This window comes from Nelumbo lutea, chromosome 8 (genome assembly GCF_056320005.1).
Source record: "Nelumbo lutea isolate HS-2025 chromosome 8, American lotus-T2T, whole genome shotgun sequence".
In the NCBI taxonomy this organism is placed as follows: domain Eukaryota; kingdom Viridiplantae; phylum Streptophyta; class Magnoliopsida; order Proteales; family Nelumbonaceae; genus Nelumbo; species Nelumbo lutea.
This window is the reverse complement of record NC_142691.1, coordinates 35,806,117-35,823,065: the sequence shown is the minus strand read 5'-3', so window position 1 is coordinate 35,823,065 and position 16,949 is coordinate 35,806,117. Positions and strand designations below refer to the sequence as shown.

Here is a 16,949-nt window from a genome sequence, read left to right as displayed (position 1 = left end):
TGTCACAATAGAGCTTCATTGGAGTATTAATGTTGTATTCTATCTCCTGTAGAAGGTTCCTTAACCACACTAATTCACAAGCAGTATGTGCAATAGCTCTATATTCTGCCTCTGCACTGCTTCTTGCCACGATTGTTCGCTTCTTACTTTTCCATGTCACCAAATTACCCCCTAGAAAAGTGCAATAACATGTGGTAGACCGCCTATCAGACATAGAACCAACCCAGTCAGCATCAATATACCCTTCTATTTCAAGTTTTCCACCACTTTTGTATATCAAGCCATGACCAGGGGCCCCTTTTAAATACCTCACAATTCTTAGAACCGCATTCCAATGAGGAACCAGAGGTTTCTACATGAACTGACTTACCACACTAACCGCAAATGAAATATTTGGCCGAGTAATGGTTAGGTAGTTTAGTTTACCTACAAGTCGTCAGTATCTGCCAGGGTCTTCAAACACTTCACCCATATCACTACTCAGCCTAGTATTTGTTTCCATAGGTGTTTCAGTTGGTTTAGCACCTAACAAACCTGTTTCTTCCAGCAAATCAAGCACATATTTCCTCTGACACAAATTAATACCATACTTAGATCTTGCTACTTCTATCCCCAAAAAATATTTCAATTTACCAAGGTCCTTTGTTTGAAAATGTTCCTGTAGAAAAGTCTTCAACCTGTCAATGCCCATTTTATCATTCCCGGTAATAACAACATCATCTACATACACCACCAATAGTATTTTTCCTGCCGGAGAGTCATGTCTGAAGACGGAATGATCAACTTGGCACTGTTTCATACCAAACTTCTTTACCACCTCACTGAACCTACCAAACCATGCTCGAGGAGACTGTTTAAGCCCATATATAGCCTTCTTTAGTCTGGATACCTTACCATCCTCCCCCTGAGCAACAAACCCTGGTGGTTGCTTCGTGTAGACCTCCTCGAGGAAATCACCATGCAAAAAGGCATTCTTGATACAAGCTGATATAGGGGCCAATCATACATAGCTACAAGAGAGATCACAACACGAACCGACCCTATCTTAGCAACTGGGGAGAAGGTCTTTGTGTAGTCAATACCATAGGTTTGGGAGTACCTTTATGCAACCAATCGAGCTTTTAGGTGCTCAACACTACCATCAAGCAAATACTTATCAGTATAAACCCACTTACAACCGACAGCCTGCTTCCCAGGAGGAAGAGCAGTGAGGTCCCAAGTATGATTATGAAGTAGAGCTAAGAGCTCTTCTTCCATTGCACGGCACCACCCTGAAGAGGCAAGAGCTTCTTGGACATCCTTAGGGACAACAACTGAGGATAACAAAGAGATAAACTGGCGATGGGAGGCGGAAAGGTGAGTGAGTGAAACATGATTAGAAATAAGATGACGGGTGCAAGTGCGTTTACCTTTCCGCAAGGCAATGGGAAGATCAAGATCAGATACTGGGTTCGGGGCTGGTGTGGAGACAACTACCAGATCTATCGACGATGATGGAGCTAGAGGAGTAGCAGCCGGTACACGTGGGCAATGTGTATACACTTGACGGATAGGTGGGCGTTCAACAGGTGGTGGCACTAGAGGCAAGGACTTGGTCACGACTGGAACAAGGGGGACAGAATCAGCAACTAGAAGTGGAAGAGGGGGAGGTGATGAGGAGGAAGAAGCATCACCGGACCCCAGGAAAAACGGAGTAGACTCAAAGAAGGTAACATCAGCACACACAAAGGAACATCGAGAACTAAGATGGTAACACTTATACCCTTTCTGGGTCCGAGAATAGCCAAGGAAGATGCACTTAAGGGATCGTACATCGAACTTGTCGTTCCCGGGGCCTAGATTATGGATGAAGCAGATACACCGAAATACCCGAGGAGAAAGAGGAAACGGAGTCAAGGTGGAAAACAAGGTAGTAAATGGGGAATGACCATCAAGGATAGACGTGGGCATCCGATTAATCAAGAAGCAAGAAGTAAGCACCGCATCACTCCAAAAGGGTTTGGGAACATTCATCTGATGCATGAGGGATCATGCTATTTCCAAGAGATGACGATTCTTTCTCTCAGCCACCCCATTTTGTTGTGGGGTGTAGGTACATGAGGTCTAATGTATAATGCCATGTTGGTCCAAGTATTCTTGAAATGATGAAGATAAATATTCATGGCCATTATCAAAACGAAAAATTTTAATGTGAACACCAAATTGATTGCAAATCTCAGCATAAAAATTCTGGAAACGGAGTCAAGGTGGAAAACAAGGTAGTAAATGGGGAATGACCATCAAGGATAGACGTGGGCATCCGATTAATCAAGAAGCAAGAAGTAAGCACCGCATCACTCCAAAAGGGTTTGGGAACATTCATCTGATGCATGAGGGATCATGCTATTTCCAAGAGATGACGATTCTTTCTCTCAGCCACCCCATTTTGTTGTGGGGTGTAGGTACATGAGGTCTAATGTATAATGCCATGTTGGTCCAAGCTATTCTTTGATTGCAAATCTCAGCATAAAAATTCTGGAAGATGATAAGCAATTCATTTCTTTCTTTCATTAAATAGAGCCACGTCATCCTTGAAAAATCATCAACAAAAATGACAAAATATCTATATCCATTGTATGACATCACTTTATAAGGACCCCAAACATCCGAGTGAATCAAAGAAAAAGGACTCGACACACAGTTATTAACCCTAGAACTAAAGGGAACACGATGGTGTTTCCCAAACTGACATGACTCACAATCTAAAATAGAAAATTGACTCAACGAAGGAACCAAAGATTTCAAAACTTTCAGCGAAAGATGACCAAATCAACAGTGCCACTAGAGAAGAGAGAGAGATAACTGGAGAGTTGTTGATGTTCTTCCACCACCGTCAAGATAATACAATCCACCAGCTTCATTCCCTCCACCAATCTTCATCCCCGTCTTGAGATTCTGAAAAACACACATAGATGAGTAAAAGGTAATGGAACAATTAAGTGACTTGGTCAGTTTACTAACAAACATAAGGTTAAACAGAAATTTAGGGACATGCAAAACTGAGGATAGGGATACAGGGTCCAGGTCAACATTACCAACACCACAAATGGAGAATGTGGAATCATTAGCAAGGGTAACAAATTGTGATGTTGAGCAATGAGAGAGGGAAAGAAAACACACCTGGAGTTCCATTCGTGTGATCGGAGGCTCCAGAGTCAATAATCCAGGGATTGGGTGTGGATGCCAAACAAGCCATACCTGAGTGTGCGAAAGTAACCAAGTTCTGCTGAGATGTGGATTGGACAAACCTCTCATACTCATCACGAGGAACACTCACCATCTCCTTCCCGGGACCATCTGTGGATGTAGGACGCATCTGATCAGTTGAACAATTCTCCTGTCTGAAACTGGAACTAATGTCACTAGTCATGGCATGATTGGCCCAGGTTGAGGGTGGGCCATGCAATTCATAGCAATAATTAATGGTATGTCTATCCATACCACAATGAGTACACCTCCTCGGACCCGAGGCATGTCCTCTACCACGGGCTCCCCCTGAATCTCTACCTCCAGTACGACCACCACCACGACCCCTTGACACTGCAAAGGCTTATCCATCTGAGACATTAGAGTTCTCAGTAGATCCAATAGAAGTCCTCCAAAGTCGAGCAAACACCTCTTCTAAAGAAGGGAGAGTTGACCCTCCTGGTATCTGAGCCCGTACTGGTTCATACTCAGATTTCAGCCCCACCAAAAATCGTGTCACGTCAAGCTGTTCTCTTTATTGTTGCTGAATTTTGACATCAGAAGTGAGAGGGTGATAAGCATTCAACTCATTACGGATGTTCCTCATACTAGCATAGTACTCCTCAAGACTCTGATTGCCCTGTTGCAAATTAAAGTATTCCAGATACAGCTGATATACTCTGGTTGTATTGTCTTGACCAGAATACAACTTCTTAGCATGGTCCCACACATCTTTGGTAGTGTCAAGAAACATGAAATTTACACTAATCTTGGGTTCCATACTATTCCATAACCACGTGATAATTTGTGCATCCTCTTGTTCCCAGTTTACATACTCGTGAGAATCAGTGGAGGGTTTCTCCTCCCTTATGTGTTTCACCTTTTTCTTTGCCTTTAGAAAAACTTCTACAAATTTAGGCCAAGGTACATAAATCTCTCCATTCAATTTAATGGAGGTCATTTGAACATTCAGGTAGTCAATAGGTATCATCACCCCATTGCTGAATTTTGTTGTCACTGAATTCGGCACACTGCACACTACTTGATCACACTGATCACACTGGTTTCAGCACTTGTAATTGCTGAAAGTTGCACTCTTTACACCACAAACCCTACCCTACAACTACTTGAAATCTCACCACTATATGAGCACCACTCCTCCTTCGAATCACACCAAAAAAAACAGCATAAACCCTAGCACACTACAGTCTGAAATCCCATCATAAGATCAAAAACATACTTCATATTTGATTCATAACAGAAAATATGCATAGAAATCTCTTACCTCATCACTTGAAAGACAAACCACACGAGAAAAAAATCAATTCACACAAGACACCCACTGCACCACACGAATCAGTCCTCTTCTCTTCATCGATTAGGGGAGGGCTTCTTAGAAACCACAGCAACCGACCACACAAGACACAAGTGGAGGCATAGAAACCACCAAGGGAAGAGGGCGACCACTCCTTTTCAGCCCTTTCCCTTATCTCCAATCAACGACAGAGAAATCAAGGGAAAACCCTAGATTGAGTGTGCAGAGAACAGAAATCCGGGCAGATCCGAGTTGCTTAGTTGAGATCTGATACCATGTTATAATTCGGCCTGCCTTTGAGTTTTGTTAGTTTGATAACAGCCAAGAAGAAAAAGGAAGAAAGAAGGAAGAAAGAGAGAGAGAAAGGAGGAGAAAAGGAGAGAAGAAAAGTCAGGTTCGAATTAGGGAAAAGTTACTCTCCCATTTGGCCAGACATGTTTTTATATTATTAATATAATGAAAAAGTCACGTGCCCTAATTTAAGCGAGGGACACTAGTTCTAATATAATATTACAAATCAGTAACCTCAACATAAATATAAAGACAGAAATACCCCTACACTAACAGAACCGAAGGGTCGGCCCATTCTGACAAAAAAATTAAAAATTAAAAAAAAAAATTAAAAACAATCAAACCGCCCAAGTCAGTGGTTTGCTGACCAAAATCAACGTTTTTTGTGAAAATCCGGTTTTGGGGAAAAACGGAACCGATCACCTGACCGGTTCCCGGTTTTTCTAGTCTGAAAGTCCGGTCTGGTCCAGTTTTGAAAACCGTGCTTCTCTCCAGATGATAATGATCCCTCCTGGTCCCAATAACTGGCTATTAATACCACATGTTAAGAAAAAAAATGTATACTTATACAGAAAACTTCACTGATCATTAAACAAGTGAATACCTTCACCACGTTTTTCTTCTTAATGAAAATGAGGCTTAGAGTTTGGAAAGTGAACTAAAAACCAGCTAAAATCCTAGTTAGAGAAGTTGGTTGAGGAACTTCACAAACCTATTCCACTGGATGAGGCTCTTTCATCTTAAAAATTTAAATCACTTTCTTAGAGTTATATTAAATATAAGTTGTGATAATAATTTTTTCTTATTCCCTTTCATTGGGTATGCAGAGTATCATTTATTTTTCAAATTCCAATAAAATTTTATTAATATCTTATGTTGCAAGCAAGAATCAGCAAGCTTGCAAACAAGCAAAAACTAATCCATTTACCAGTTAGAAGAGTGGTGCAGAATTGGAAACACTACAGAAACTAGCACTGCATTCCAAGAAACCTTTCTTATGAAACATTAGCTGAAACAGTCAATGTGAATTGACTTTTCCTCACAGAGAAAGACTATTAAAGGGTTAACTAAAGTCAACAGAAAATGTCAAAGCTAATATACTGCATACATGTACTAGTAACACACACATGGAGAGAGAGAGAGAGAGAGAGAGAGAGAGAGAGAGACCAGTGATATCTGCATGTGCTTGAATGTACAAATGGTTCTTGGCAAGTCCACCACATGCAAGAAGTGTGTCAATCTGATTAAAAAAGGAGTGTGTCAACCAATACATGGAAAGAGAAATAACAAATCAAATTTACAAGGCATAAACTCTAACAGACAAAGCATCTAATTCACATCAACAAAAATATATAAGCAATACAAAGTGAATACAAGTTAAAAATTCAATACCAAATCAAAATTCCTACCTACAAGTCAGGCTTGGGACCTATATTCATAAATTAGAAAAAAAACAAAATTTATAAACAAGTGTCATGGCTTGGGACTAGGGAATTGAAATGGTACTAGAACATCCTATATTTCCATATTATTTATGTTTAAAGGATTGGGAAAACTGTTTTACAGATCCCATATGAAAAAATTCACAAGGAAAAAATAAATCATCAATGATTATATCAATTTAAAGGTGCATTTACATTTCTGAGATTTCTTGAGCCTTCAAAGTACTTCTCAACCATCCAAATACTGGAAATAATTTAGAAATGAATCAAATGACAACCATGGACTATCAAACCTATTTACAGTATCTGCAGCTCCAGATTCATAGTATTGCCAACAAGAAACATTATGAATACATTTACAATTCAGAGATATACCAAGGTGCCATCTCGAATCTCCAATCGGATCTGCCATGAACAGTGTCAAACCAGATTCGGATATACCCTTATTCGAATCCGATCCGATCCGTTTGCATCCCTATTCCCCCTAAAGTTATTCTATTCTGCTGGGAAGTGTTACATGGGAAGATCAATACTTTAGACTGTTTGCAAAAGAAAAAGCCTTTCATGTGCTTATCCCCTACTTGGTGTACTCTTTGCAAAGCTAATGGTGAGAATTGCTTCCACTTACTAACTTCCTGCTCTTTTTCTGTTGCTATTTGGGATTCGATTTTTGCCTTGTCTGGATGCAGATGGAACCGGCCTTCAGATGTAAGTCTGATTTTTTACCAATCGACCTTTGTGTGGCCCACCAGAAGAGGGAGGACTATGTAGAAATGTATTAGAGCTGCTACATTTTGGACAATTTGGGAAGAAAGAAATGCAAGAATCTTTCAAGAAAATGGAACAAAGCCTCTTACTTGTCAAGGAATGTATCCTAACAAGGGAAATTAACTAGCTGAAAACTTTGGATATTTTCTGCTGTGTTTCCTTTTCCTTTGATGACTTTTGGAGAAACTGAACAACAGTGGCAAACAGCTCCTCCAAGAACGAAAAGGTCATTGTAGATTGGACTCCGCCACCTAAGGCTGGGTTAAACTGAATTTTGATGGTAGTAGTCAAGGAAATCATGGCCCCTCAGGTATAGGAGGGATTTTAAGAGATAAGGACAGCAACATCTGGGCCTCGTACTCTGGTCCAGTGGGAATAGGAGATTCAGTAAAGGCTGAAATATTGGCAGCTCTACAAGGTATCCAGATAGCAAATCAAATAGGAGTGGAGCATCTCCTAATTGAAAGAGATTCTAAGGTGGTTGTGGGCTAGTTAACAGAGCCGAGCTCAGTAATTTGTTGCTACAAGGGTTTCCTAAAGAAGGCAAGCTGGTTAACAAGCAACATGAATGTTAGTCCAAGTTGGGTGAGAAGGTCAGCAAATGCTATGGCTGATAGTCTTGCTAAATAGGGGGTCTTGAGGAACATCTGTATTGGGCAACCTTGTAATGATTTGATTATAGTGTACTGTGGTTTCTTACACTTACTTTTACTTTCAAGAGAGGTCGCACCCCATGCTTCTCTTTGGGGCGCTGTAACTTGGATTATATTTTGGTAATGAAGAAACTTTTCAATTATCAAAAAAAAAAAATTCTTTCTCGTCTCTTCTCCCTTTCTGTCTTCCCTCTCTCCTCTCCTCTTCCTCCATATTTTCTTCCTTATTTCACTGATAATAGTATCAAAGCCACCTAATCAGACTGGCTGGTCTCTGATGTCATTTGCTTCCTCTCCTATTGCAAGTTCTCTCTATTCATTGAGAGGAAGAAAAGAAACACAAAAGGAAGCTTCCACGCGTCTAGTTGTTGTTGTTTGTGAGTTGGTGGTGAGTTTATAAGAGTCCTCTAGTCAGCAGTTCAAAGAGGGGCTGGTTGTTCATGTTGAAATGATTGTAGTGTTTCTTCAGTTGTGTCAAGTAGCTGATATATTGTTATGTGGCTGAACTCCAATTGTGTTATTGTAAAAGTAGTGGTTGATTCAGGTGAGTGGTAAACCAGTTGTTTGATTTTTCCTCAGTGTTGGAAACAATAGTGGCAGTCCAACAGTGAACATTTAGTGAAGTAGGGTTAAACTATCGCTGCATCTACAAATGGCTCTAAGTCTGCTATAGTGATACAATCAGACCTAATAAATGTCCAGTTGACCACAGATAAACTTAATGGTACTAATTACATACTATGGGCTAAGTTGGTTTAAGTATCCTTGATTCGATGAGGAAAATTGAAGTACATTACAGAGGAAAAACTAAAATTTGGGTCTAAACAGTGCAGAGTTGGAACGACAATTTTCCCCATAAAACCGGGGCCTCGCCCTGCCCCAAATTAGGTGGGTTTTACCCAACCTTAAATGGCAATGGGACAGGGAGGGATTTGCATATAATTCCCCGAACCTGGTGGTAAATTACTAAAATATGCCTAGGTTTAATATTAATTTCCAAAATATCCTTAAATTTCCCCCAAATTCCTAAAACCTTTAGGATCCCATAATCCCATAGAATCCCTTGCAAGAAGGAACATCTTTTCTATTAGATGGATAAGGAGAATAAATGAAATGCCAGATGTTTTAGCAAAACAAGGAGTTGAATAACCAAATCTATTCTGGGCAAAATTGTAATTTGGTGCTGATTGGTTTGATGGTTTCCCAATCAGTTGTAATTTCCACTGAAATTTAATAAAATTACCTTTTTCTTTACTAATAAAAAAAATTAAAAATACCCCAAATTCAAATAATCCTATTTCTAGAACACCCCTAAATATGATGTATTTTTAGGTGGTTGCCTCCGCGTAGAGAAAATTCAAGGTCCCCTATCCCCGATGGGTAGGAGTTGCCCCACCATCGGGAACGGGATAGAGGGGTGCCCTGCCCCGAACCCGCCCCATTGCCATTCTTATACAAGAGAATGCATAAATTATGGCCTCTCTATGGAGATGCATGGAAAATCATGTTAGTGTCAATCTTATATTCTTGGATACTATAAAGGAGATTTGGGAACACGCTAGGCAGTTGAATTCAGAACATGATAATGTGACGTGAACATATCGGTTGGTATTAGGATTATTTCTCCCCAACAGCCAACAGGGTGATAAAAGTGTAGAAAAGTATTATGTAGCCTTGAAGAGCTTGAAGAACAGCTGAATGTGTATCCCAAATTCGATCTTGAGGAGAAAAGCATGTTTTCTCACATGTATTTTGCTATTCTCCTAGCTGAATTCCTGGGTTATTGAACCCTAATTTCAAAAAAAAAAACATTGACCGGAAAATTCTTTTTTTCTTTGATAGACCATTTTGAATGGCAAATTCACCCCATGTGATAGTCACATCTTTCAAAAATATGTGCATTCTATTAATTCTCAAAAAAAAAAACTATGTTATTTCTATTTCATGTAATTTATGTGACTTACACATCCATGAGATTAGTAATTATTGAGCCATGTTTGTGTACATCGCTACTACACTGATCATTTATGACTCACTGATGAATAATGAGATCGTTTGATTCTAGATTACTAATTCTAGCAATATGAATGATATATTTACAGTTAGTTGTCGCTTGATTAGGTTTTCTATTTTATTTATTACTAACATAGATCGGGATATCAAATATGTTGGTACTGTTATCAACTTAGAAGAAAAATGTTTCATTCAATTTTCCTATTTCCCTATCTTTTTGGAAACTCATTAAATTTTCTAGTTATTATATTTTATTTTTTACTTTTTTATTTAATTAAAAAAATTAAATGGTCAGAAGGCATGACTTCTGGCATTCCAGTTATGCCCCATGCCTTAAGATAATTGAATGCCTTGCATCACACTTCCATGTTTAAAACACTAGTTATTGGCTTTGTTCAGTTGTTCCTTCTCAGGTTCTATGTATTCGATGCTGGTACTAGCAATGACCAGTATGCAAAGGGAACCTATATGGTCATATAGTCTCTGTATGGAAATTTCGGCATTATTTTTTTTCCAATTTATTACATCCCCCATTAACAAAATATTATTGGAATAACCAATGAAGCTTGCAGTAGCCCTATATTTTTGAATGCTGCATAATATGTCATAAGTATTTAATTAGACATCCATAACGAGCCAACTTAAACCCAACTCAGTTCAGGGAATTGAGAAGAAACTACAACAGGTTTCCAAGAGAATGTATTACATCTAATAATTACAAAATAAAGGTTAAAGTGGAGGGTATAAACCTAGGTAAAATCGACCTTAGCCTCCATTTCTTTGCAGTATGCATGGAAGTGCAGATTTTGGTTCAGATTATATTTTTACTTTATTTGGTAGGTAGGAGTAAAATGAGAAGTAAATAATGTGTTCATTGCTTCATATGGAAGAGAATGAAGGTGGGAAAACTGATCAAGAAAATGAAGGTGGGAGAAAGGGACACAATTTGCATTACCAATAGGTGTTAAAACATGGGAAAGTGCATCAAATTTTATTTCTAGGAGTGCAAATTGATGTGACAAACAAACTTTTGCAAATCTGAACTGCATGTGAATTTAAGACCCATATTTTCAAAGTGATGAAGCCTTAAGAATAGAAGTTGAGAAAGATTAAGAAGATGTTGATTATGATGATCTAAAAAGCATATTCTTACTTTGTGCCCATTAGAATTGCAATGTTCCACTATATGTCGTGTGCCATATGCAATGCCCTGCACTGTGGAAAGGTATAGAAGAGCCAGCTGCTTCTCACTTGTATCAAGTGTTAAGCCAGAGACTACCCCTTTTGCTTTTGGGTCTGCAATGGGTGACCTAAGCAATTGAAAAATGTGCACATTTCAATATTTCAGAACCAACTTTCGGTCATTAAAACCTAAATCCATTATATATCATATCAATAGGCTATACCTGTTCCCATGGAAGTCAGGAAGGACATGTACATCTTTGGTCAAGGCAGCAAGAAAAGGAGCATTCATTTCATGCATCATTGATTCTAAGATTCTGTTTAGCAGTTCAAAGAGGGAAATACCTGGAAGATATTGAAACAGAATGAAAGAATCAACCTGATATTTTAATAAGTATATGAAAACAATCAGTATCACAAAAATGATAAATAATTTTGATTTAATAAAACTTCAAATAATAAATCAACACGACAAGAGTAAAAGTTACTTTGAGAAGCTGCATGATTCGCAAGATGAGGAGAAGCAACATGGTTCTCAACTATATAATCCAATAAAGCACCAGTTGCACTCTGCCCCCCTTCTGTTAGCCAGTACTCAGGTATCATTGCTGAAGATATAAAAACAAGTATTAATGATGTTAGTAATCACTTATTGCCATACCTGACAATGCCTGACTGAATAACATAACTTACAGGGGCTGAATGCAGACAAGGAATTTATCTTGATTGAAACTGTTATGGTGATGTTCTATTGGTTGATTTGCATAGAAAAAGGATGGAGGTGGCTGCTTCAGGTCCAGTTATGGCTGTTACAGTTCCTATTTGGTCTCCATCAATTGGTGGTTTCATGAAGTTGAACTTTGGTGGTGGTAGTGAAGGGAATCCTGGCCCGTCAAGCAATGGAGGAGTGGAATGAAGAAGGTAAAATTCTTACATTTTATTCAGGACAATTGGTGTAGATGATTTGCTAAGAGCTGAGGTTTTGGCAGTTTTGGAATGAGTGCAAAGGGCAAATGAGATGAACATTAGAAATTTGATTGTTGAAGGTGACTCAAACTTGGTAGTAGGTTGGTGCAAAAGGAAGAAGATGGATTTTGGTGCTACCTTAATGAAAGGAAGAGGTTTAAGTGGCTGACAAAAAATATGGAAAGAAAACTGCAATGGGTTAAAAGGAGTGCTAATTCGTTTGCTGATGTGCTAGCAAAAGAGGCAGTGGCAAGAGATCAAATGTTCTGGGTTGTTTTGTAACTTTTTATTTTTGTATGGAGGAGTGTTAAGAGAGTTTCTCTCCCCTCTGCTCTTGTACTTTGCTTTAACTTTTAATAAAATATTGCACTAATTCATCAAAAAAAAAGCAATATAAATAAGTGAACAGTTAGATGTTTATGCTGTACAGGCAATATTGTCTTTTTTCCTTTTGTTTCTTAGTCTGATAATATATATAACTCTTGGAGGGTATATTTGTAATTTTGCTTTTTATCAGAAGCTTGATAAAACAAAGGTCAATAAGAGGGAGAAAGCAGTTTGAATCTCTTTCTCCTGGACCTTGTTTCTTCTCTCTTCTTCTTCATTTTCCTCTCTTTTTGGACCTTGCCTCAACTAAATCCCTTCCTTCATCCGTTTTCTTCTTTATTTCAACTTTTTTTCACTCCTTTATTGGCTTTTATCACATGGTAACATAGCACTAGGCTCGGCTGTCACTGTTCGCGCTAGCTTTTATGCCCAAGGAATAGAGAACTCACTCTATTCACTACAAGGCAAAGGACCTAAAAGGAGTAAACGTCCATCAGAAAAGGAGGCTTTTAAGGCCTCCAGTTGTAGCTGATATGGTGTTTTAGATGTTCTTAAAGTTCCCTCTTGCCACAGCCCAAAAGAGGGACTGTTATAGTGTGATTAGTGCAGCAGTTAAGTGACAGTGGGTGGAGTTCAAACAATGTATTGTTGGTGTGGTGATAACCCTATTGTAAGTGCATGAAGTGATTGGTCTCCCAAGTGGGAATTCTGTGGTTTCCAATTGTGGTCTCTGGCTTTTTTCAGTGCTGGAAACTGGTGAAACAAGTTGATTTTCTTGTCGTGGGTGACTATAGTGTATTTGTTCAGCCTTTTGTGACCTTTATGGCTTCTTCCACTAGTAGCACTAAATCAGCTGTAGTAGTGCCATTAGATTTAATGAATACCCCATTGACTACAGTTAGGCTTAATGGCACGAGCTATGTACCATGGCCTCTGAAAGTTTCTTTAATTGGAAAAGTCAAGCTGAAATATATTAGAGAGGGCCAACCAAAGAATGGGTTTAAAGGGTATAATGAATGGGTGAAAAAAAAATGCACAGATTATGACTTCATTGTGGAATAGTATGGAGAATCATATAAGTGGAAATCTTATATTTCTGGACACGGTAAAGGAAATCTGGGAACATGCCAGCCAACTGTACTCTGGATAAGATAATGTAACAATGATAGACCAGTTATACCAACATTGTTTTACCCTTCAAAAAGGAGACAAGAGTGTGGAGGAATATTATGCTGCTCCGAAAGACTTGGAGAACGAGTTGAATGTTTACCAGCCTCTCTCTACAGATTTGAAGGTGCAACAGGAACAGAAAAAATGTTTGGATGTTGCTAGATTTCTATCCATCTTGTGATCTGAGTTTAAGCCAGTAAGAGCTCAAATTCTGGGAAGTAGTGATATCCCCTCTCTTTCCGTGGTATTCTCTCACATCAGGAGAGCTTCCACTCCACATTTTCCTTTCAGTCTTTTGTCTATAAGTAAGCTGCCTCAAACACTTGTTCTATAACCTTTTATCCTTCTTATTGTGTTTTCCAGGATCTTACGACAAAGAAGATGATTGGTGGAGTTCATTAAGTTGGAATACCTGGATGACAATGGTCCACAAAGAGCCCTTCACTTATCTCTCCTCAACAGTAGCATTGCCATTTGGGTCATCCATCCATTTGTGTTTTGAAGAAATTGGTTTTAGTCATTCACTAAGTTAGAATGTGAGTCATGTGAGCTTTGTAAACATCACAAAGATGTAGTCCTTCAAAGATGCAGAAATCTTCAACCAATGTTGTCTGAGGCATCCTTCAAAGATGCAGTCAAGCAGGTCAATCAACTAGGCTTTGATTGAAGGGATGAAAGATTCATCATATGAATGGCCGAACCCTGCAAGAGGGTTTGGCAAAATTTCAAAAATTTCTCTCTCCCATGTGGGAATCGCATTCCCTATTTTAGAAAACTGCATTTTCAAGAATCAATCTTGAAACCAAACTGGACCAATATCTGAAACCAAAAGGGAGGAAAGGGATATACCTGATACGGAGTAACAGTAACCCCCAACGAAGGTGTTCACACCCAAAGAGAAGACCAAAGATTGTTTCCACCAAAGACGACACGGTGTGAGGTGAAGCAGAATCAGCAAAATGGCTCTTCAACAAGAACCGAATTCTTCAGCAAGAATATGATGGAGGGCTGGGAGCATGACTTCAGATTGCTTCTTCTAGCAAAAGGCAATATCAAGAACCGTCCTTTGATCACTCCCACTGGTAGAGATTGAACTGGGTAGGGGCGGCAAGAGCAGGAAAGAAAATAGAAGACAAGAGCAATCAAACTATAATGTCCTCTCTCTGTGATCTGCGAACTCTGAACTCTATTCTGTTGTTATATCTTTCGAGGTTCGCCCTACTCTTCTATTTATAGCCTTAAAGAGAGGATGTCCTAATCCCACTAGGAGTTTCCTAATCCAAATCTTTTATTTGGATCTGGACTCTCTTTAAGAGATAAGGATAATCCCTTATCTTATCTACAGATAAAGATCAGCCTTTCTAATCAAATTAGGAGTTCCTTTTATCCAAATAAGATTTGGATCTGCACTCTTTAAGTGAAAATAAAGATCAGCCTTCCTAATCAAATTAGGAGTTCCTTTTATCCAAATCTTTATTTGGATCTGCACTCTTTAAGTGGATAAGGATAACCCCTTATCCTATCTGCTAATCCAAATCTCAGATTCGCCCCTATTTAATTAATCTTATTAAGCCAGTTCGAATTGGGCTTTAGGCCCATTAAGTCTATGTGCTCACTTAACCTCTTAATCTGCTGCCCAGTTGGCTATCCTTGTATGGCGTGGGACCCAAACATTGACCTACACATCAGCCACATGGGTTCATCCCAACCTCTGTTACAAGGCCAGGCCGAATTCACTGTAGGAGACAGTGAACCCTTAAGTCTATCACCATGGGCTCTTAATGTGCCCAACATTTACATTAAATGGTCCTTGGGTCAAGCCACTTTATAAAAACCCAAGGACTGTGGGCAGATGCAAGATTAACCCATCAGGTATTACCCTCAATGGTCTTACACTTAACCTCTCAACTGCAAGGAACAGTGTTGCACTCTCTAGTCACATGGATCCCGGGAATTAAAACATTTTGCAAACATTTTGAAACCATAATATATATATATGTATATCTTTATATAAATATATTTTGCAAAACAAATTTCAACGGTTGAAATCTACTGCCAGCAGTTTTGGTTTCCATCAGAGAAGGTGCATCCCCGATCATTCACTTTGTCCGACAAAGGGGCTAATCATGTCACCATGATCACCCACTCAGATGAACTCTCGGACTGTCCCAACATTCCCAGGTTTTGACTCCCTCTAAGGATCTCACTGATTGGCATATCAAAGACAGCCCAAACCGACACCTAGTGTAGTATCATAATCGAGTCTAGGGGTCAGGTGTAACATTCTAGTTTTGCCCATCTATCTCCAAGGTCCAAGGCAATACTGGAATTTTGGTCCGGTTCAGGGTTTCAAGAAAACCCACACTACATGTACCTCAAGTCTCACCTTGGCAGTTGAGACAAGCCACCCCAACCAACTTGGTGTCACATCAGTGTCAGCCTTGGCAAGATAAATCTCCCCAGATCTATCCAACGGCTGTGAAGATTCTAAACTAACACGAGTCTCATATGTGTCCAGTTTAAGGGTATTACACAATAACACACCATGATAACATGAATCAAATATGTACTTTATTCATTTACATTAAATTTCATAATGTACATCATTCTGATTGGAGCTAAGGGCATATACTGTCTAACAATGATACCATGTATAAGACCTGTATTTTGTAATATAATAAAGAAAATCCTGGTATAAACCTAGTATAGAGATAAGCAATGGAAAAGAGGCAGAAAAGAAGAGGAATACGAAGAGAATAGGGCTGAAGATAGTTTTAGTCGAAAGACCCAACAGCCACCCATATATCATTTATATTCACAACGAAATAAAATTAAAGAAATACCCCTGATTATGTAACTTAAGAACAGAGAAAAAAAAGAACCAAAAAGAGAAGGGAAAAAGCACAAAACACTAGAATTTAACACTTCTCATTCTTGTAAAGTTGATGTGAATGAAATTTTCTTTTCAAGAATTCTTTTTTTTTTTGTATGTTCATTTCACCAATTCAAAATCAAATGGTGCTCTCTGCTCACTTACAAGGATGTAACTAAATGGAACTATCCATATGATTCCCTAAATGGGCCTTACCGAGAAAGAAAAAAAAAAAAAAACAAGAACTTAAGATTTCCACACTAACACATACCTATATCCTACCTATAAGCTAAATCCAATATTTTAAAAAGTGGGAGGCCTGGAGGCATGATCCAAGGCATTCCATTACCTAGAGACGTAAGGCATAGTTCAGAACACAAATGGCAATAGCCAGCAAAACAGATGGAGGCAAAAGGCTCCTAATACAAAGGGGTTTGAGGTGTATGCCTCAAAGGAGATCCATCGATACATTCTGTATACCATCTACATCCTCTCACCTTCTTGTCATTTAATGGAATTTGGTTCAAATTGAAGTTTGTAAATGAAGACCTTACCCCCTTTGGTGCTTATACAAACCAATTTATTGTGATCGAGTTGTATAAAAGAAGAAAATGAAACAAAAGTTTGACCAACCAAAATAATTGGAAAAAAGGTTTGCTTTGAAGTTACATATAGGTCAGATACTTATCTATCCCATTCAACTGTGATCGTCTCTATTGACTCTG

At 38.8% G+C, this 16,949-nt stretch overlaps 1 protein-coding gene across 4 annotated transcripts in view; it reads right to left on the bottom strand.

Moving 5' to 3' along the window:
- Positions 1 to 16,949, bottom strand: part of LOC148843812 (uncharacterized) — a 68,770-nt gene that overhangs the window by 14,138 nt on the left and 37,683 nt on the right. For all 4 annotated transcript variants that reach the window (XM_088959774.1, XM_088959773.1, XM_088959776.1 and 1 more), the window contains exons 10-13: positions 11,378 to 11,497; positions 11,114 to 11,234; positions 10,861 to 11,017; positions 5,999 to 6,071 (exon numbers count right to left, since the gene is read on the bottom strand). In XM_088959774.1, the coding sequence (XP_088815900.1) occupies positions 5,999 to 6,071; positions 10,861 to 11,017; positions 11,114 to 11,234; positions 11,378 to 11,497 (471 nt within the window). The remainder of the gene's footprint in view (positions 1 to 5,998; positions 6,072 to 10,860; positions 11,018 to 11,113; positions 11,235 to 11,377; positions 11,498 to 16,949) is intronic.